The 21,249-nt window shown below is 54.1% G+C and overlaps 1 protein-coding gene across 1 annotated transcript; it reads left to right on the plus strand.

The window, feature by feature from the left end:
- The first annotated feature begins 1,966 nt into the window (after positions 1-1,966).
- Positions 1,967-15,391, plus strand: YBX2 (Y-box binding protein 2). Its single transcript, XM_034757040.1, has 10 exons — positions 1,967-2,276; positions 3,674-3,737; positions 5,847-5,880; positions 7,078-7,167; positions 7,283-7,579; positions 7,752-7,864; positions 10,070-10,244; positions 13,824-14,003; positions 14,680-14,758; positions 15,081-15,391. Exons 1-9 carry the CDS (start codon positions 1,967-1,969, stop codon positions 14,728-14,730), a joined length of 1,314 nt encoding a protein of 437 aa, XP_034612931.1. The 3' UTR covers positions 14,731-14,758; positions 15,081-15,391.
- The last annotated feature ends 5,858 nt before the right edge of the window (positions 15,392-21,249 follow it).

A 21,249-nucleotide genomic window follows, 5' to 3' on the forward strand; every position in this document is an offset into this window, starting at 1 on the left:
AGATGCAGCCAGCTCTGGGGTGGAGACACCTATTTATACAGGGATCTATTGCCCAATGCGGAGATGCAGCTACCTCTGGAATGGCACCGCGGTTTATTCAGGGATCCCTCACCCACTGTTGAGATGCAGCCACCTCTGGGGTGGGGAGCCACCGCTGTTAACACCTGCAAACACATAAACACGCTTAATCTTAAGCACGCAAATAATACCACTGACATGAGTGCCCCAAACGAAGCTATGCGGAGAATCATATTTGCAAATATTGGCCCACTGTGGCCAGCTTAGCATATAGTTACAGGCAGTTGTAATAGAAATGCCGATAACCGATTAACCGTGCTCCTAGGAGCCGATAGATGCAAGCAATTTTCCAATATGCCCATCACTGGTGGGGGATTCCTATTATAACGTATGCAAATGACACCGCATAATTAGTGGTGATCAGGGCCGGCTCTGGCTTTTTTTGCCGCCCTAGGCAAAAAAGCCACCCGCCGCCCCCCACCCCCCCGCAGCGTGGCAGGGGAGGGCGCTGAGCCTGGCCGCAGGCCTGCAATCCCCGACTGGCCGGAGCACTGGGGGGAGGACAGCGAGCCCGGCTGGGGCTCTCCGCTCTCCCCGGTGGCCAGAGCGCTGGGGGGAGGGTGGCGAGCCCAGCCGGGGCCCCACTGCGCCGCCCCCCTCCAGGCGCCGCCCCAAGCACATGCTTGGTGGGCTGGTGCCTGGAGCCGGCCCTGGTGGTGATGCAAATAGATGCAAATAGTAGTGCAAAGTTAGGTTTATGCAAATGCCTGTTACTCTATATTAAAACTGGATCGTTTTAATTCTGGGATATTCATACAGATGCAGCTAGGTTAACAAAACCAGTATCAATGAACCCACATGATAATATATGCAAATAAATATATGCACTCACCGGGTTAAAGGCGGCAATTATATTATATGCAAATCTAAATACAAATAGATGCAAAATCTGCATATTTATGTATATGGAGGGATAAAGCCATTGATGAAAATATATGCAAATATATGTTATCTATGCTAATATATGGATGGGGAGGGGCAAGCCAAAAATGGAAGGTATGCAATTATTTGTAAACAGTTCCAGAAATATGCTAATATGTGCACATGGAGGAACGTGACCCACCAATGAAATGATTTGCAAAGAAATGCGCATGCAGGAGGAAGCTAACAGTAACTTATATGCAAATAAATGCAAATACACGCACACAGACCTAGAGCAAGCAGACGCATGCGACTACAAGCAATAAAGGAATGGCACCAACAATGCAAATATATGCAAATATATGCACAATACGCGAATGTATGCAAATCGAGCTGCATCGCGAATAGAGCCAGCTATGCAAATAGAAGAATAAGGTATCAGTGCAAAAATATACAACTAGCGGGACAGAGCTCACAATGCAAATATATGCAAATACAGGCACATAGAGGACCAGAACCCAGAAGAGAACTATCTGCAAATAATGACCCCCGGGAAGAATACCATGGAAAGATATGCAAAACACGCCGAATATTCAAATATTTGTTAATATATGTAAAACATGCAAATAGACTATACAGACACACTCACCCATATGTACAATTTAAAAACACCTGCAAATATATGTAAAATATGCAAATATACTACACAAACATACACAACCGTATGCACTGTATGCAAATATATGTTGAATATGCAAATAGGCTACACAGACATACACAGCATGTGTAAAATATGCAAATATATGCAGGCGGCAAAACTGAATGCAAATATATTCACCTATAGGAACAGGACCTCGATGCAATTAGATGCAAAACACCCAACCAGGTGTTTCGCGAGACTATAATATGCAAATAGACTCATCAGTATGCAAATCTATGCCGACCCGTGCAGCTGGGCACGTGGGGGCAGCAGGTGGCGTGCGGGCGTGGCCCGCCACACAACGGCCGGGGAAGACCCCGCGGGCCAATGGGAGCGCGAGGGGCGGGCGACGCCCAATCGGGGCGGGGCGCGAGGGAGCGGCGCGAGGGCGATAAAAGCCGGGCCGCCGATTGGCCGGCGCGCGCGCGCGGGGCGGTTGCCGATTGGGCGGCGGCAGGGCGGGGCCGGCGGCGCGAGGCGGCGGCTGAGGAGCGGCGGCGGGTGATGCTGAGCGAGGCGGAGAGCGGGGCCGGCGCCGGGGAGAGCCCCGCGGGGGAGTTGGCCAAGCCCGGCCCGGGCGGGGCCGCCCCGGCCCCCGCGCCCGCCCCCCGCGGCCAGGCGGCCAAGCGCGTCCTGGGTGAGGAGCAGGGGCGGGGCCGGGCGAGCGCCCGCCGGCTGTTGGGGGGGCGGGGGCGGGAGCGGGAGGTGAGGAGAAGGGGCGGGGCCTTGGGCCGAGCGCGTGCTGCGCTAGGGGCGGGGCCAGGCGCGTCCCCAGGGAGAGGGGCTGGGTTAGTGGGCGGGGCCACGTGCGCCCTAGGGGAGGGGCGGGGTCAAGCATGTCGGGGGGGGGGGGATAGGGGGGGGGGCCAAGTGTGTCCTCGGGGAGGGGGGGGGGGGTCTGGGATAGTAGGAGGAGCCTAGTGTTTCCTAGGGGTGGGGTTTGGGTTTAGAGGGTGGGGCTTGGGCGGGAGTGGGGCCAAGCATTGTCCAAGGGAAGAGAGAGGAAGGGGTGGAGAAGGGGGCAGTGGGTGTGGCCTGGGGGAGGAGGGGCCAAGTGCCTCTAAGGGGGAGGATGGGGTCTAGTGGCTAGGGCCAAGTATGGCCGAGGGTGAGTAGGTGGTGTGTGCACCATTGGCTCTTTAGGGAGGGGTTAAACTGAAGTGGAGCAGCAGGGGGTGGGGTGGAGCCAACTACATTGCGGGGGTGGGGTCAAACAGACTTCAATGCGGGCAGGGGTGGGGCTAAGCAGTTCTTCAGGTGAGTAGAGGGGGTTGTGAGGAAACCCATTCTGGGCAGGGGGTGGGGATGGGAGGTGGCCTGGCTAAGAGCTGAGGGGAATCTAAAGAGTGGGCTGGACTCCCATAGTGGGTGGAGCCAAACTGATGAGGGGTGGGGGGCAGAGGGGAGAGGCTGAAGTGGTGGGGGGGAGGGCACCTGGGGGCATGTAAAGGGAAGCTGGGACCAGAAGGTGTTGGAGATGGGTGTCTGAGTGGGGAGGGAGGGAGGGAATTCTAGGGGGTGGGTAAATGGAGGGCGCCTCTGGGGAAGGATGGTTCTGTGCGTGAGGTTGTGGTGGTGAGACTGATGGGGGGAGGCACATTGTGGGGGGGAGCTGGAAGTGGGGATGGTTTGTGGGAGGAAGATTAGCTTCTAGCATTAGGAAAGGGGTGGTGGGATCGGCGGGGATGGGATACGTGGGTTGAGTGGGTGAAGGGGATGGGAGAGATCATGGGCTGATCAGTGGTCCTGCCTGGCCTTGTAATTGGCGCCTATGAATTTGGTGGGCCATGGGGGCGGGAAGAGATGTGAAGGGGAGGGCGGTGTGGGGTGTGTATTGGGAAGGCTGACCCTGGCTCGGGGTGAGGAGTGTGGGGTCTCTGCCTTGGGGCTGGAGTGCCCTAGACTTTTAGGGCTTATCCAGAGGTGCTTCCCTGCCTGCCCCATGAACAGCCCAGGGGGAAGGGCTGCTGGCTGAGGGAGGCTGGTGACTGACCTGTAACCTCTCCACTTTCTTCCCTGGGAAACCACCTGCAGCCACCCAGGTGCTGGGCACGGTTAAGTGGTTCAATGTTCGCAACGGCTATGGATTTATTAACAGGTAAGCTCCCCACCCCCCGCTTAGACTGTTGGGACTCGGCAGGGCTGAGGCTGGGGGGCTCACATGCGGGGAGACGACTTGGTGGGGCGGGGATCAGACTTTCTCAAGCAGAGCTGAGACCGCGATAACCGTCTTTTACCGAGCAAACCACAGAGCTTAGGAGACATCTCAGGAGGTGCTTAACTTCTCAACTGTAAGTCCTACTTTGGTGGTCTTGTGACATGCTCCAGTGACACGTTCCTACCTCTTCTCCGCCCTGCAAGTTGTGCCTGCAATCTGGGCAGAGGCGGTGCCCAGTAAGTTTCTTCCCACCACACTCTTGTCCCCCTCTGATGTGTGAATACCATCTCCTGAGGAACAATACTGAATTGGAACTGGGGATCAGCTGTTTTAAATTCACCTGTGTGTACCTGAATGACTAAACAAAACTGAAATAGACCTGGTTTCGACCAATAGTGGCCAGACAGCCCACCCCTTTGAAAATCTTGTTGGACCGGGGGAGTTCTTTTGACAGGCAAGTAAAATACAGTTGTCAGAGGGTGGATAGAGATGGGGTTGGGAAGGAATTTTCCTCCAGGGCAGGTTGACAGAAGCCCTGGTGGTTTTTTGCTTCCTTTGCAGCATGGGGCACGGGTCACTTGCTGGAGGATTCTCTGCACCTTGAAGTCTTTAAACCACGATTTGAGGACTTCAATGGCTCAGACATAGGTTTGATGCAGGAGTGGGTGGGTGAGATTCTGTGGCCTGTGTTGTGCAGGAGGTTAGATTAGACTATCATATTGGTCCCTTCTGATCTTAAAGTCGATGATTCTATGAACTGCTGGGTTAATAAATGTTCATGGCTAGTGCGGCCTTCTAAAATGGTTGGCACTTTGACTTGGTTTGAACTGGATTTGTATGAAGTCCCAAAAGGCTTTTAAAAACGTCAGATTTTTCTGTGGCTTTTTTTCCTAAGTGACTAAAGAATTTATCAAACTGCAGTCGCTTCCTTGGGGTCTATGAAAATGTAAGCAATAGGATTAGCCCTCTGTGTAAACAAGTTATCTTGGGAGGGAAAGTCAAAGGTGATGGGCTCTCTGACAGCTGAGATCCCAATGCGGTCCTCCACAGAGGCATCCAGCAAAGATGAGCCTTGATATCCCCAATGCTCTTACGGGTTAGGTGCGGGGCCGGTTCTTTAAACACCTTGCTATTTGGGATTTGTTGTTAAAAATCAGCCGTGTACTCGTTCTCTCCAAAGCAGAATGACCACCAGTGTTCGCACCTCATGGAAATGCTGGGGGCAGGGCAGTTTCACCTCTTGGCTAATATTCTGCTTGAAGAATGGGTGTTTCTTTAATTGCTTAAAAGTCCTTGATTTGATCCCTGACCAAAAAAGATCCTGTTAACATGCCACAAGTTGCAGTATCTCAACTGGGCTTAGACCCCTCTCTGACCTTGGCAAATGTCCTTTGTGGACAGATCCTCAGCTGGCATCCGTATGACCCCAGCAGAGGATTTGGGCTTCAGTTTCTGTATAATAAGTGGGGTGCGAGGTTTAAGCACTCAGCCAAGATATAATTGAGTACTTCAGCGCGCCCGAACATCCAGAAGAGGGCATTGTGTTGCAGGCAATGAGATGCTGATGCCGCTGGGATCTGCCACAGTCCGCCAGGGCCGTGGCCTCAAACTTGCAAGAGCTGTGCAGCCCCATGGCGCGACCTTTTTCGCAGCCCTGAGCGACGTCGGTGGATCGACCTACATCTTAGGTGCAGAGATTGAGACCTTCCATGCAACCATCGTGGTGCTGTCTTGGCCTTATTGCTAAAGGCGCAAAACTCCAGGCGCACCTAGGAGGCTTTGACAAATGCTGCGTAGCAATGTAAACTCACACCCAATCTGTTCCCTGCTCTAAAGTGCCCAAGCAAGGCACTGGGAGGGGGTATGGGGACTGCAAGAGAGGAGGGCGGGGGGGGGGGGGCAGCCTGGCAGCTGAAAGCACAGGGATGGTGGGCACTAACCGAGGGAGAGGCAGGATTATGCAGGGCCTGGTCTGGTGGTGTGTGTATGGGCCACATCACCGTGCCAGGCACGGAGCCATGATCACTCAAACTCTCTCCATCCCTGCAGGAACGACACCAAGGAGGATGTTTTTGTGCACCAGGTAAGACCTTGGTCAGTTTCAGGACGTGATTCTCGGTTTCAGGAACTGGTTGGCACCTGGCATGCCAGACACCCTCCGGGCCTTCCCCATGCCCTCGGCTGAGCACAACTGTCTCCCGGGCTCTCCTTCTGTTCCTGGGCCTGCTCTTTGAGAAGCAGCATTTGCCGGGCGCACATGGGTATAATGGGGCTCCACCTCTGTGATCACTCGAATTCTAGCCCTGAGCGGCTTGTGGGTCTCTGAGGTAGCTGGTGCCCAGCAGCTGCAATTCTGCTCTGCCAGGGTTGAGGGAGTTCGGGGCGAGGGGGCGGAACTGGGGTAGTGCCCTGTTTCCAGGTGGGCATTCAGTTTTGGCAGGACTTGAGCTTGTTTCTAGCACAGGGGTAGGCAAACTAGGGCCCGCAGGCCACATCCGGCCTGCGGGACTGTCCTGCCCGACCCCTGATCTCCTGGCCCGGGAGGCTCACCCCCGGCCCCTTCCCTGCTGTCCCCCCTCCCCCGCAGCCTCAGCTTGCTCGCTCTGCTGCTGGCGCAATGCTCTGGGTGGTGGGGCTGTGAGCTCCTGGGGGCAACGCAGCTGCAGAGCCCGGCCTGACCCGGCTCTCTGAGCTGCGCGGAGGCGGCGTGGCCCAGCTCCAGCCAGGCGGTGCGGCTGTAGCGCCGTCAGCCACCAGTGCTCCAGGCAGCGTGGTAAGGGGGCAGGGGAGTTTGGGGTGGTGGGCAGGAGTGTGGATAGGAGTTGGGGTGGTGGTGATGGTGGGGGAATGGGGGTCGAATGCAGGCAGGTGTCCCGGAGGGCAGTCAGGGAGGAGGGGGGTTGGATGGCGTGGCAGGGGGCAGTCAGGGAACAGGGAGCTGGGGTTTGGTTGGGGCAGGAGTCCCGGGGTGGGGGCGGGGCCACGACCCCCTCCCCTAACCAGCCCTCCATACAATTTCCAAAACCCGATACGGCCCTCCGGCCAAAAAGTTTGCCCGCCCCTGTTCTAGCACCATGGGGCAAGCAGTGGCTTGGCCCTAACTGGGAGCATGGAGATGGCCCCTTGTTCCTGGACTGGGTCGCTCTCCACATGAAGAGCTGGGTGGGAGGAGCAGTTGTTTCTCATCAGTCTCAGGGACCATGGGATGTAGCTTCAACTTTGCCCATCTCCTGGGGCAAGCTGACCCCGCCCCCAATCTCTTCTCTGCTGCTGCCTCCAGACAGCCATCAAGAGGAACAACCCTCGGAAGTTCCTGCGCAGTGTGGGCGATGGGGAGACGGTGGAGTTTGATGTTGTGGAAGGAGAGAAGGTGAGGCGGGGAGGCCGGGCCGATGCGTGCAGAGTAGCTGGCAAAGATCGGGTTGGGGGTAAGGGGGGGGGTCTGTTTCCCCTGCTCAGGGCTTGTCTCCTCACGTCTGCTGCAGGGCGCCGAGGCGGCCAACGTCACCGGCCCGGGCGGCGTGCCGGTGAAAGGCAGCCGCTATGCCCCCAACCGCCGGCGCTTCCGCAGATTCATCCCCAGGCCCCGGCAGGCCCAGCTGCCACCGCAGGACGCCACCAGAGTGGAAGGGGCCGCCGAGCCGGTCAGCGAGGGGGAGAGAGCCGACGACGCCATGCAGCAGCAGCAGCCCCGCAGGAGGCGCCCTCTGCCGTTCTTCTTCCGCCGGAGATTTGTGCGTGGGCCCCGGCCTCCGATCCAGCAGCAAGCCCAGCCGGTGCAGGTGAGGCCCGGGCATGGCAAGGGGGAAGCAGCCTGCTCTCTGCTAGCTGATCCCAGGCCCTGTGGGGTAGTATTTGGGCCTGTAAGACGGCAGAGTTCATGCACAGGTTCATCTACCTTCTTAGTGGCAGATCCGTCACAAGACCATATGATCAGAGTTATGTTTGCCATAGGGCACGGAAGGCGCAGAACCTAAAGATGCCACCCAGCCAGAGGGAGACCAGCAACCGCCAGTCCAGGCAGGGGAGAGAGCTCCAGCCCCTCGCTTCCGGCCCAGATACCGCAGGTAAGTGTGCAGAGGCCAGCTTCCTCTGGCTAGTGGCTGGCTTGCTGTGTCGTTGGTCCCTTCTCCACTGTGGCGGCAGCTGCCAGTGATCCGATTTTACTTTGAGATCTCAACTGGGCCAGTCTCCCATCTGGCTCTAAAACAGGCCTGTGCGATCCATCTGCCTCCTAAATTAAGGGTGGGGATGGTCAAAGGTGGGACTCAAACCCCGTTTCCATTGTGGGTTAAGGATCAAAATCTCACCCTGAATCTCTGCTCCAGTGGGGAAACAGAAGCCCTTTTTTTTTTTTGTGGGACCACCATAAACACAAGAGTAGAACGCCCAGTTACCATCCCCTTCCACGCTGTCCTAGCAGGTGATCTTGCTAGAAGAGTTCATCAAAGCTTGATTCCTGCCTTCACGCAACTGAAAGCAGCGAGGCCTGCCCTGAGGCTGGCTCGGGAGAAAAGCAGCTTAGAATAACCATGGATGGGGTGGAAAATGGTAATGGGAAATGGTCTAGCCTCCCAGGGCTAGACTGGGATTAGCAGATGGGTATCTGCAAGCGTCCCAAGCAGCGATTTGGGACCAGCAATCTGAAAGCGCGATCATGTAGCTGCTGTTTGACCACTGGGAACTGAGGCTCGCCCTGATGCACTAAAACAACCGTCTCTTGGAAGCTGTGGGTTAAATTTGGCTCTTCATGATGGAAGGTGAGCCAGATATCTCCCCCTTTTTGGGGAGCAATACCCAAAGCTGCACTGGAAAAGACACCTCTAGTCTATTGGAACGCTGTCCCCCCCACTAATCGCGAGGCCAGTCATTGGCCTAGCCATGGAGGTCTCAATACCAGTGTAACTGGTGTGGAATCTTAATGCTAGAGCTGCATGTACCCTTCTGGGTGCCTTCTAGGGAATAGGGGTTTTCCAATACCGCTAGGCCTCTGGCTTCACTTAGCACCACATGCTACCTGTGTGGGGTTTCTACTAGGATATTACTTTTGATTGGGGGGGGGTGACTTTGCTCTAAAGGTGACTATACTTGTCTAGAGGGAAGTACCTTTATATCACTATAACTGTCCAGACTAGGAGGGTTGTACTACTTTATTATAGTTAGTGGCACAAGTTGTCGATGAGGCCTGAGACACCCTGCTAGTTATGTGCGCCCCCCCCGGATAGTGTGGGTGGCTGAAACCTTGGGTCTGGATGAGTAGTGTGGGAAGTGAATGAATTCCCAGTGACAGACTTGCTCGAATCAGGACAACTGGTCAGAAAATGACTCAACTGAACATTTTGTATCTTCAGGGGAGGGAGAAACCCAAATGTTTTAATTCTGAAATGCTGCTATGGTGCATCATGGGAACTGTAGTTTTGGTGCCTTGTGCACCTGTTCTCCTGGTCAGACTACAACTCCCATGATGCACCTTGCTCATGTCTCTGAGGCAAGGCAATGGATCGTGGGAGATGGACTTTAGCCAGGGAGCCCAGACCATAGGGAATTGGGAGCACGAGGCACCCAAACTACAACTCCCATGATGCATCATGGTCTTGCTTCTTGGTGAGGCAAGACAGTGCATCATGGAAGATGGAGTTGTAATCAAGATGCCTGGACCATCTCTTTTCCCATGATGCATTGCCTCACCAAGAAGCAAGACCATGGCACATCATGGGAATTGTAGTCTGAACAGGAGCATGACACCCCTCCAAACTACAGTTCCCATGATGCACCATGGTCTTGCCTTTTTGATAAGGCAATGCATTATGGGAGATGGAGTTCAACCAAGGAGTCAGACCATAGAGGGGAATGGACAACATGAGGCAGCCAAGCTACAGTTTCCCACGTGGTGCAGCTGTGACACTTCAGAATTGAAATCTTGTGGAACTGGAAACTCTTGTGCTTCCAAGCAGTCAGTTTCCAGGGAAACGATTATCAATTTTTTCTGTCAAACCTTCATTTAATCAAAACCCAATTTTCCATCAGCAGTTTTCAGCCAGGACACCTGGGTCCCATTCCCAGCTCCGGGCAAGCTGCTGCTCTGTGGATACAATGGGAAGTCTGGCTAACTCAGAGGGCTTAGGTGGCCGGTCACACATTAAGGTGCTCGGCACAGAGTAGTGGTGCTAGTAAAAGGTTCTCTGGGAGTCTGGCCAAAGCAGGTTAGACTTCCTGGCCCTGCAGAGGCCTGCTCATAACCTTCTTCCATCCCCACCCCACACCCGATCCAGACCCTTCCGCCCCCGCCCGCCACAACAACCCACCACTGAAGGAGGCGACGGTGAGACCAAAGTGGTGCCAGCCCCAGCAGACAGCATCCGTCCCGAACCCCAGCGCCAGCGTAACCGGCCCTACTTCCAGCGCAGACGGCAGCAAACAGCTGGCACCCGGCCGGCGGTGGCAGAGGTGAGAGCTGGGGTGGGCAATTCCTTGGTGGCAGGTACTCGGTACCTAAAACCGTGGCCACTTGACTCCTTTCTCGGACAGGGGAGCTCAGGGCAACTGGGGGTGTGTGTGTACGTACACACACATGCCATATGGGCACGTAGTGGGTTGGATGGCCCTGCAGTGCATTTTGGGATAGGCATCAGAGGAGGCAGTAAACCAGGGGGGTCCAGAATCTATCCCCCCAATCGCAGCAGGTGAGAGAGGGCCTGTAATAAGTTCTCCATCTAGGGGGGGCCTATAACCCTAAGCTTAATGGGGATAAGCTGCTTGGGATTTCCCGATGATTAGGACCCCATCTTGAGTCTTGGAAGACTGAAGTTCAAATCCTGCTGTGCTCAACTTTGTATGACCGTGAGCATGTCACTTAGCATCTGTGCCTCAGTTTCCCTTGTCTAACATGAAGATTGTAGCACTGGCCTGACCTCATACGGGTGGTGGTTCCCCTCCCACCTTAAAATAGTGAAGCATTTAAACGTTATGGATATCGGGGGGGGGGGGGCGGCGGCAGCTGGTGGCAAAGAAGTACATGAGAGAGATGAAGGACCTAGTGAAGTTTGAACCCTCAGTGTTAAAATTGCAAAGACTTAGATCCCAGCTCGTCGGTGTCTTGGCACTAAACGGCAGTCTTAAACATGGGTATCTTAGCGTAGCTGGTAAGACTGGCACTAAACGGGCCCCTCCCACAGTCCCGTGGCTCAGGGTTTTTGGCTGTACTGGGTACTAGGGCAGAGGTAGGCAAACTATGGCCTGCAGGTCACCTCCAGCCTGTGGGACCCTCCTGCCTGGCCCCTGAGCTCCTACCTGGGAGGCTAGCCCCTGGCCCCTCGCCCACAGCCTCCGCTTGCTCTGCAGGCAGCGAGCTCCTGGGGCCTGACCCAATGCTCTGGGCAGTGCCGTGGCGTGGCTGGCTCCCGCCGGGTGGCGCAGCTGCCTGTCCTGCCATTCTGGGCGGCATGGCTGTAGTGCTGCCAGCCATCGGTGCTCCAGGCAGCGCAGTAAGGGGGCAGGGAGGGGGTGTTTGGGGTGGTGGTGGTTAGGGGGCAGGGTTGTGGCTAGGGGTCGAGGCGGTCAGAGGGTGGGGAACAGGGGGATTGAATGGGGGTAGGGGTTCCAGGGGGGCAGTCAGGAAGGAGGCTGGGGTTGGATGGGGCAGTGGAGGGCAGTCAGGGACAGGGGTTCCAGGATGATCAGGGGACAGGGAGAAGGGGTGGTTGGATGGGGCAGGGGTCCCCGGGGGGGCTGTTGGGGTGAAAAGCAGGGGGAGTCGGATGGGGGCGGGGGCCGGGCCATGCCTGGCTGTTTGGGGAGGCACAGCCTTCCCTAACCGGCCCTCCATACAATTTCGGAAACCCGATGCAGTCCTCAGGCCAAAAAGTTTGCCTGCCCCAGTATTAGGGACTCTGGTTTGGGGAGGGATGGGGGCGGGGTTGGAAAGAGGGAAAATTGTGACCTCCTGCATCTGCAGAATGCCCCCAGCAACTTCTGTGGCAAGCCCCATAACTTCAGCTTGAGCAGAGCGTATCTGAGGCCAGTGTTGGTTTAAAGACTCCAGGGATGGAGAATCGTCCACGCCCCTTCTTGTGCAGGAAGCCGCTCAATCGGCTTTACAGCCCTGGCAGGCCAATGTTGCAATGCAACTGAAGGGAACAGGCCCCCAGACACTTTCCAGTAGGTACAGCCCCACAGCTGTTGGGCTGCGACCTTATCAGATCAAGGAAGTTAACACAGGGTTGGGCCTGTGCTCCTGTGTGGGTGACTCAGTAGGTGGTGCCCTACCCCGAGTCAACACTGAACCAACGCCCTAGCAAAGGGCGCTCTGAAGCGCCCGCGTTCACCTGACTTAGATTTTTAAGGCCGGAAGGGATCGTCTATCTGACTTGGTATGTTGCTCACGAGTCATTAAACTTCATCCTGTCCTGAGCCCAGGAACTAAAGCATCTTCCCAGAAAGGCCAGCCAGTCAGGATCTGAAGCCGTTGAGAGACCGAGAATGTCCCGTTTCCCTTTGGGAGTTGGATTCAAGCAGTACTTCCCCCACACTGGGTGCTTTATTTTCCACAGCAATTTGTCTGGCTTTCATGTCCAGCCACCTTAGTATCTGGCACTTCTTCCCCACACGCTAATCAAGTCATGTCTTGACCTCTGAGCTCTGTGACAAAATTAAAGTCAACCTAACTTACGTCCGCTTAGAGCCTCTGCAGTAATTCATCGCTCGTGAAGATCTAAGCTTTGCTCCTCGTGTTGGTGTGGCATGTCCTCAGGAGAGCTTGTATCCATTTGTCCTGTCAATGCAGGGCGTTGCAGGACGGCTTCTGAAAGCCAGTAACAGTCGACATAAGTAGGGAGAGGGTCCAGAGTGACCTAGACAAATTGGAGGATTGGGCCAAAAGAAATCGAAGGTTCAACAAGGACAAGTGCAGAGTCCTGCACTTAGGACGGAAGAATCCCATTCACTGCTACAGACTGGGGACCGACTGGCTAAGCAGCCGTTCTGCAGAAAAGGACCTGGGGGTTACAGTGGATGAGAAGCTGGATATGAGTCAGCAGTGTGCCCTTGTTGCCAAGAAGGCCAACGGCATATCAGGCTGTATTAGTAGGAGCATTGCCAGCAGATCGAGTGATTGTTCCCCTCTATTCAGCACTGGTGAGGCCACACCTGGAGTATTGCATCCAGTTTTGGTTCCCCCACTAGCAAAGGGATATGGACAAATTGGAGAGAGTCCAGCAGAGGGCAATGAAAATGATCGGGGGCTGGGGCACATGACTTATGAGGAGAGGCTGAGGGAACTGGGATTGTTTAGTCTGCAGAAGAGAAGAATGAGAGGGGATTTGATAGCTGCTTTCAACTACCTGAAGGGGGGTTCCAAGGAGGATGGAGCTCAGCTGTTCTCGGTGGTGGCAGATGACAGAACAAGGAGCAATGGTCTCAAGTTGCAGTGGGGGTGGTCTAGGTTGGATATTAGGAAACACTATTTCCCTAGGAGGGTGGTGAAGCACTGGAATGGGGTCCCTAGGGAGGTGCTGGAATCTCCTTCCTTAGAGATTTTTAAGGTCAGGCTTGACAGAGCCCTGGCTGGGATGATTTAGTTGGGAATTGGGCCTGCTTTGAGCAGGGGGTTGGACTAGATGACCTCCTGAGGTATCTTCCAACCCTGATATTCTGTGATAAGCATGCTCGTGGAGGTGGAGTTAAGTCGGCGGCTGTCGGCGGGAGGAATATTGAAGTGTAGACGCTTCCACAATCAGATAAACGTGAGCCTCCTTGCGTTGACCTAACTCTCTTGAGTAGTCTAGCTTAAGTCTCCCACTGTAAGCTGAGAGCACTGATGGATCATTACACCCTGCAGAACAGCAGGGGGCGCTAGCCCCATAGTCCAATCAGAGCAATTACATTCTGCCTCCCTGAGCTCCTGGGTCTGTTTCACGTGGCACATGAGCAGCTGGTCTTGGCTGGCTCAATGAGGCCTACGGGCAGCAAGGTGCTGTCCAGATGAGAAACACTCGTGACTGAAATGCCGTATGATCTCTCCCACCCTAGCCGACCGTTACCGCCTCCAAAGACCAGCCTGCTCTGAGCTCTGCCGCTGCGGGGGACACCCCTGCTGCCAGCACCCCGGCCACCACTCAGGAACCAGCGCTGGAAGCCAGCAAACCTGCTGCCCCCGCTCCGGAGGGTCCCTCCCAGCCACTGCCAGAGATCCAGCGACAGCTTGTGGATGTAAGTGCCCAGCTCTGGGCAGGGGACTGGGTGGTATAACCTGGTGCCACAGCATGGCAAAAATCTAGTGCTGCCAGGCAGCAGCTGTACAAAAACAAGTTAATTCTTGTGGGGCATTCTAATGGCACCTAGCTCTCTGGGAGCAGCTCCCGGCAGTTAGTGCTTCCTGGATCCACCTGGCATGTCTGTACACTGGGCGCCGTGCCCCCTGGCTGTAGGGCGTGGTTGGAGGTAGAAGAATGAGAGGAGAGAGCTAGTCAGGACTGGCACTGGGTGAAACCTGATCTGCCAACTGTCCTGGCACGGTGCCCCTAGGGAATGGCAAACCCATGAGTCATTAGCCAGTGTCTGCAGGGTTAGACAGGGTGCAGGTGGCATGACCACTCTCTCCTACAGGAGATCATGGCTGGGTGGTGGTACCCCTCCTGCTGGCCCGCAGCAGATGGCAGCTTCTCCTTGAACCTCCTGCATTAAGCTCACATTGCCATGAGAGGGCTCTGGACCATCAAGCATGGCATCACGGTGGGCCATCCAGCCTCCAGCGTGCTCCAAAATCAGCCCCTTGCCCACAGCCCTGGGTTTTTTCTTGCCCCGACACTAGCGGCCACTCATTGGCCACCCCCGGAAGCAGGAAGGCCTGTCGGGGTAGTCACTAACCTGGGGTTTCTCTCTGCAGACTTCGACGCCTGAGCCCGGGGGGGACCCTGCTCCAGCCCTGCTGGCATAATAGTGAGGGGATGCAGAGCTGCCAGCTGGTAAGGACTCTGCGAGGGGAGGGGAAGGCGTCGGGTGCCAATGGCTTGATATGGAAAGACTGGCATGACTGGGTGAGCAGATCTCTTCTGCTAGCTAATAATCCAGCTGGCCACCAAGTGACAAGGGCTGGTAGCTTAGCTGGCCTGTAGATCTGATCAGATACAGACTTGGGTTGGCCCCTGGCCTAGCCGATCTGGCCTCACCCCATGAAACATACCTTGATTAAGTATGGCTGTCTCCTGCTGAGTGCTGGGGTCTTCTCTGCCCCCTCACCCCCAGGGGCTTCGGTTTCAGTCTGACCACCTTTCCTCTCTCCTCTAGGTGTCCATCTTGCCCGTATCCAAGTTACCTCGTACTGCACAGAGACCCCAAACGCCACCCAGTCCCCCCAATCCTCGCTGCTGATCGAAGCCAAGAATGTGAACCCTGAGGGGGGACTGAACACAATCTTTAAGTTTAAAAAAAAAAAAAAAAAACTTTTTGAGGGGCTAGTCTCCCCACCTCCCACAGCTTCCTCAGTTCAAAGGGAAACTCGCTGTTGAAACTTAAGTTAATTCCCTCCCTCCCCACCACTTTTTTTGAAGAGCACTTTTTGCAAACGTGTGCAGTTTGGGTGTCAGTAAAGGAATTTGCACGGACTCCTGGTGTCGCCGGATCTTTCCTGCCATGCTGAGGGGGTTGGCAAAGACACTGTAGTCTGGATTGAGGTGGGACTCCTGGGTTCTATCCCTGGCTGTGGGAGGAGTCTCTCTGGGCTGAGGGGTGGGGGCTAGTGGGTTAGAGCCGGGGGGGAGGAGGGGGGTGGCTGTCTCTTGTGCAAGTTCAATGTGGCAATAACATTCCTCTCCAATTGGAAGTGCTGTAAGCCTTCCACCCCCCAGAATGCCTGTTGACCAGGTGTGGGTGCTCATGTCACGTCTTCAGTTTGGCCTGTGATGGTGGATGCCTTTCTCCAAATATTGGCCTCCATGTGTCTGTGCCTCGGTTTCCCCATCTGTAAAACCCCTCCTGGGGCTGTCGAGAGCTAACTCTCCCTCTGTAAGGTGCTCTGACACCCCACAAACCTGTGGAGAGCAGCATTTGTTTGAGCATCTAAAGGAACCCTGTATTCTCTGGGGGATGGTAAGAGGTCCCCCACTGCCTGGCCAGCATGCTGTGTACCCCTAATGGACGGAGGGGGTACCACTTAATCTTAACCACAGTAGACAGTCCTAATACAAACTCTCTTCTTACAGGGGTCACCAGACTCCTAATAGTTCCCAGGCCAGACTGGGTTTGAACTGGCAACCTAAACATGAGGTGGTCTCAGACTCAAGACCGCCCACTTGACCCATTTAAACCAGCTGCTCTCTGGTGATGCAGGGCGGTCACAGACAGCATGGTTTTTAGTAGCATGGAGAAGTTTTTCATGGCTAGACAAGTCTTGCTTGGAAAAGACAGCTCAGTCCTTGTTTGGGTGAGCGAGATTCAGCAAGGGACACCACTTGGGTGGGGTCCAGGCAGGCTTCCCCCAGTGTGGTACACGAGCTGAGAGAAATTCTCATTCTCCAACCCAGGAGCTAGAGTTGAATCTCACTCTTGTGTGGCCCAGTGGCTGGTAAAGTTGACTTCTTGCTGAAATACAGCTGAGACTTGAATAAAGCTGATGGGGGGGGGGGGGGGGGAGAGGAGAAGAGTGTTCGCATCCCTCTAACTTCAAAAACGTTTACTACCCTAAATCAAATGTGTGTGGGGGCGGCAGGGGAGAGGAATCTCAAATTTTCAGTCTTGGGTCAATAAACCTTTTTACTTCTTCCTCCCAATTTCAAAATACAGTAGATCGCCCTATTTTCCAAACAAACCAGTGATTGTGGTGGTCACAAAATTGAATATCTCAAATGCCAGCATAGGTACAGGGCAGCAGTTGCAAGGCTGCTTTCTGGTCCCTCAAATGACTGCAGAGCAGTGTCTGCTGGAAGTGGCTGGACTGGAGAGATGGACTCGTTCTTTGTTGACTGAACGTTCATTAGTGACCGTTTCTGGTGGGTGAAAGGCTTGGGGGGTGACAATGCTGTTGAGAAGATGCTGGTTTGGAATGCCTTAGAGCCTTGATTTGATCCTTTCAAAGCATGTTGACAAGGGGCAGACTTGTCTTTCATTTTCGTCTAGAGGAAATGTCGCCCAACCCAGCCCTGCTTCATGAACAGTCTTGTCAAATATTTGGTGCGATTCCTCCCCAGCTTTGTCTTAATACTCTCAGACACAGTGAGCAGCGTGCAAATTTCAGCCAGACTCCCTTCCGTCCTGCAGTTCTGATCTTATCGCCTGCGAGCTTTACCAGCCACGCTAAACTGGTCGTGTTAGGCGAGTGCAACCCCCTACAGTGCCTGCATTCCTTCTGAGGTGGGTGGGAGGAGTCGGTGCCCTCAGAATAAAAATGAAACCAGAGACCGGTTCGCAGCCTGGTCTAAACCAAGTTTTACTAGTCACACTGACTTTCAGCCCATCTTTGTGCGTATCCACTCTCCCTTGTCCTGGCGCTAGCTGGCAACTGCTTCCCCAGAGTGACGCAGGTCCTATTACTGGTGGAAAAATGCCAAAGTGCATGTGAGTATACGGTGTTAGCTGGACTGCTAAAAATAGGCATTCAGGCATGGTCCTTCAATGTCCTGCTCCTCATGACTTCAACACTTCTGGCCAGCGGTCACGCTGACTGGAAACCCAGCCTCTGTTAAAATCAGCTGTGGGTTTAACAAGTTTTAATGAAGTTGGTGGCGTGCCACCTTAAACAAAAGGTGGTGAGCGAGTGTTCTCCTTGGCGACTGAGGGCAGGACAAGGAGAAAGCAGTGTAGTTAGCAGCATAGCTGAGGTGGGGAGAGGAGACTGTGGTGGGGACAGATAGTTCAGTTGGGATATTATCGGTCTAAGTTTCATCTGATTGAATGAGGGTTAATACCTCTGCGTTCCATTGTCGTAGATTGCATAGAACCACTTAGCAGGAAACGGATATATCTGAAGTGGAGTTCTTAGGAAGTACGTGCAAATTCTTCCCCCCACACCCAACCTTTCAAAACTCTGTCCTGCGGAGGTGTGACCAAGTGGGACTGTTCTTAATGTTTCCTCTGAATACTGTGTGGGTGCCTCAGTTTCCCCTATGCAGTTCTTAAGTCTCTAGGGGGTGAGACTGTTGCAGAGCAAAGGGCCAGTGTGCATAAATGGCTGGCACTCTGTCTCCTGGCAACTAATGGCCGGGGCCCTTCTCTCTCTCCTCCCCCACCTGCCCCCCAAGGAGATGGCTAAAGGTGCTGGAGAACAAAGAGGTCAGGTGACCTCCTGGCCCAGGAAAGGAACAAAGCCCAGAGAGGAGGGGCTGGAGGGTGAAGCCGTTTGGGGCTGGCTGGGGGTGTGCAGCGGGTGCAGACATGGCTCACTGCCGCCCCCCCCTCCTCCCCCGCTGGACCCTGCTGAGGGGTCCTGGTCTCTGTACCTACAAGCTGTTTTAGACCATGCTCCTGTCCTCTAATAAACCTTCTGTTTTGCTGGCTGAGAGTTACGTCTGATGGTGGAAGTGGGGTACAGGGCCCTCTGGCTCCCCCTGGACCCCGCCTGGTGGACTCGCTGCGGGAAGCTCACGCAGGGGCAGAGGATGGTGGCTGCTCCGAGGTCAGACCCAGGAAGGTGGAAGCCGTGGGAGCTTCTTGCCCTGGAGACAGTCTGCTCACAGAGAGGAGACTTCACCAGAGTCCTGCCCGGCTTCGTAGGGAGCAGTCCCAGCGCGTCGCCCGGGGACGCCGTGATAGGAGGAACACCCAAGGGTAGAGTCCTCGGTGGGGAAACTCCGGATCAGTGTAAAAACGTGGATTAAACAAGGCAGGAGGGTGCTTTTTCTGAGCGGAAGCGATGATTTAAGTTGTGCCCCTGAGGTGAGAGAGTTCTTACTCAGAGCCCCTGTTTGGGTTGGTGTTTTTAATACACTTTTCTCAGCAATGGTGAAGAATGAAGTGGGCGTGTTTTGAAAGAGCCGGGTGGCACCTTTAGAACTACAGCCCGTGCTCTGTTAGCAGTCTCTGAAGAGAAAGCAAAAGCAGATGGTCTTTGCTGTGACATACGCAATGAAGGCAGAAAATTATCCAGCCTGGACCTACCCTGGTCAGAAGGGAGCGAGACGCAAATCTCCGTCCGAGAGCAGCAACCCTTGCCTTCGACTTTCGCTGGTGGTTTAGCGTGCTCAATTTTAAGTCAAGTTAGAGCTTGTTTCTACCAGAACAAATGAACACCACCACTGTAGTATAAATGCAATTTTGCTGCTCTAAACTTACTTCTACAGCAGTGGTTTCCAAACTGGGGTTCGCAGAACATTACAGGGGGTTTGCCAGAAAAATTTCACTAAGGGTGGACAGAGGACCCCGGGCATTGGAGACAGCAGGTGGGACCCGGTTTGCAGGGCAGACATCCTGAGCCCCAGGGAGAGCAGGGCCGGGCAGTTGGGGCATCCATCACACTGAGGAAATTTAAACTTAAATCCCTAAAAATATTCATTTTTAGGAGGGGGTTCACGAGATTTCAGTTTAGTGAAAGGGGTTCACGGGCTGTTAAAGTTTGGGAACCGCTGTTCTACGGGTATGGTTTTGTCTGATCCAGCAAGCAAGATAAGCAAATCCTCTGAAAATCCCACATGCCTTATAAGTGCATCTACCCTAGGACTTTTACTAATTTATGTTATCGTGATGGGACTTTTCCTTTGTAGACTGTTTAACAACCTGCCCCGCCTTGTGTTTAACTATGGGGCTCTGGTTACCTTCCTCGGCCTAGTTTGAATGCTCCTCTCTTCCACTAGTTGATGTTGATCCAATAAATGATATCAACTCAACCACTGTGACTCTCAAGCGGAGGCTGGGTGTCCTTTTATGATTTCCTAGGCATTGGATGCTGTCTACTACCGGTAGCGCAGGGTTGTTCTAACTTTCAGGGAGGGCTGACGGGGTTAGAAACACTTACGCACAGGGCCCTACCAAATTCACGGACCATTTTGATGAATTTCACGGTCCTAGGAGTTTAAAACTCTGAAATGTCACTGTCTCAGATACTTCCCTCTGACATGTCATGCTGGTGTAACGGGGTGGGGGGGGGTCCTGACCCAAAATGGGGTTGGGGGTGGCTACGGGGGGGGGGGGTGGTATTGCCCCCCTTACTGCTGTGCTGCAGAGGTGGAGCTGACCCAGCTCAGGAGCAGCCCGTTCAGGAGAAGAGGAAGTCCCATCCCGCTGCAGCCCGGCCAGGACTAGCAAGTGGAGCCTGATGCACAGTAGGGTCCCCCAGCTGTATTTCTCCCCAGTGTTCAGAGGTTAAAGGGGACTTGGGCTGGCTCTGGTGGGGGATGGGGGTGACCACAGTACCCTCCCCCACATACCACCCTCACTTCTGCCCTGCTGCTGGTGGTGCCGCTGCCTTCAGAGCTGGGTGTCTGGCCAGCAGCCACTGCACTCTGGTCACTCAGCTCTGAAGGCCGCGCAGAAGTAAGGGTGGCAATACCTACACTTTACTAGATTTCACAGGCCGCGACAGGTTTTTCACGGCCATGAATTTGGTAGGGCCCTACTTAGGCACTAACCCAACACTGATCTAATTTTGAACAGGGGGGAGGGGCGGGGTTAGGTACTGGAACTAACTCCTGAGGGAAGTGGTGAATTCTCCATCACTTGATGTCTTTTCAACCAAGACTGGATGCCGACCTGGAAGAGGCATTAGTCCAACGCTAGTTACTAGGGGGGAAATGTGAAATTTAATGGCCTTGTAGAGCTAGATGGTCTACGGGTCCCTTCTGGCCTCTACGAATTGCAGTGTGTTTGTTGCAGCAGAATATTAAAATTAAGGGGATGCTCGAAATCCACCTAAAAAAACCCCCAAACCAACGACACATTTAACTACTAAAATTAGCATCATCCAAAATGGGGAAGCAATCTTTCCAGACGTGGTCGGAGACTGCTTCCGTCTGTCTTGGTGTTTCAAAATTCTGAGAATTTGCACACTCCAGCGGGAACTTATTTCAGACTAGAAATAAGGCTTAATTTTTTCTCGGTGTGGGCAATTAACCGTTGGAACAATTTACTCGGCGGGGGGGGAGGTGGATTCTCCATCACTGACAATTTTTAATTCACGAGAGGAGGTTTTTCTAAAAGATCTAGGAATTGGTCTGTATCCAAGGGCTATCAAACTCAGGCACCCCAAAAATCTGGACATGACTATAAATTATCATTCCCTTGTCAATATGAAATGCTCTACCCATGGTGCTGTCAAAGGCTGAGTGTAATTCATCCAGAAACCTGGGGATGAATTTCAGAATGGCACCTTGGCTTTGCTACAATGAATCTGTCTGTTCGTAGCCTTGTTAAAAGACCCTTAGATCTATTTTTCCCTTAAATCCTTTTCTCTTTCATAACATCCACCTCTGCTGCAGGAGAAGTTAGATTTATGAGTGTCTACAATGAAGCAAACGCAACCACGCTCGCC

The sequence above is a fragment of the Trachemys scripta genome, chromosome 25 (genome assembly GCF_013100865.1).
Source record: "Trachemys scripta elegans isolate TJP31775 chromosome 25, CAS_Tse_1.0, whole genome shotgun sequence".
NCBI classification, from domain to species: domain Eukaryota; kingdom Metazoa; phylum Chordata; order Testudines; family Emydidae; genus Trachemys; species Trachemys scripta.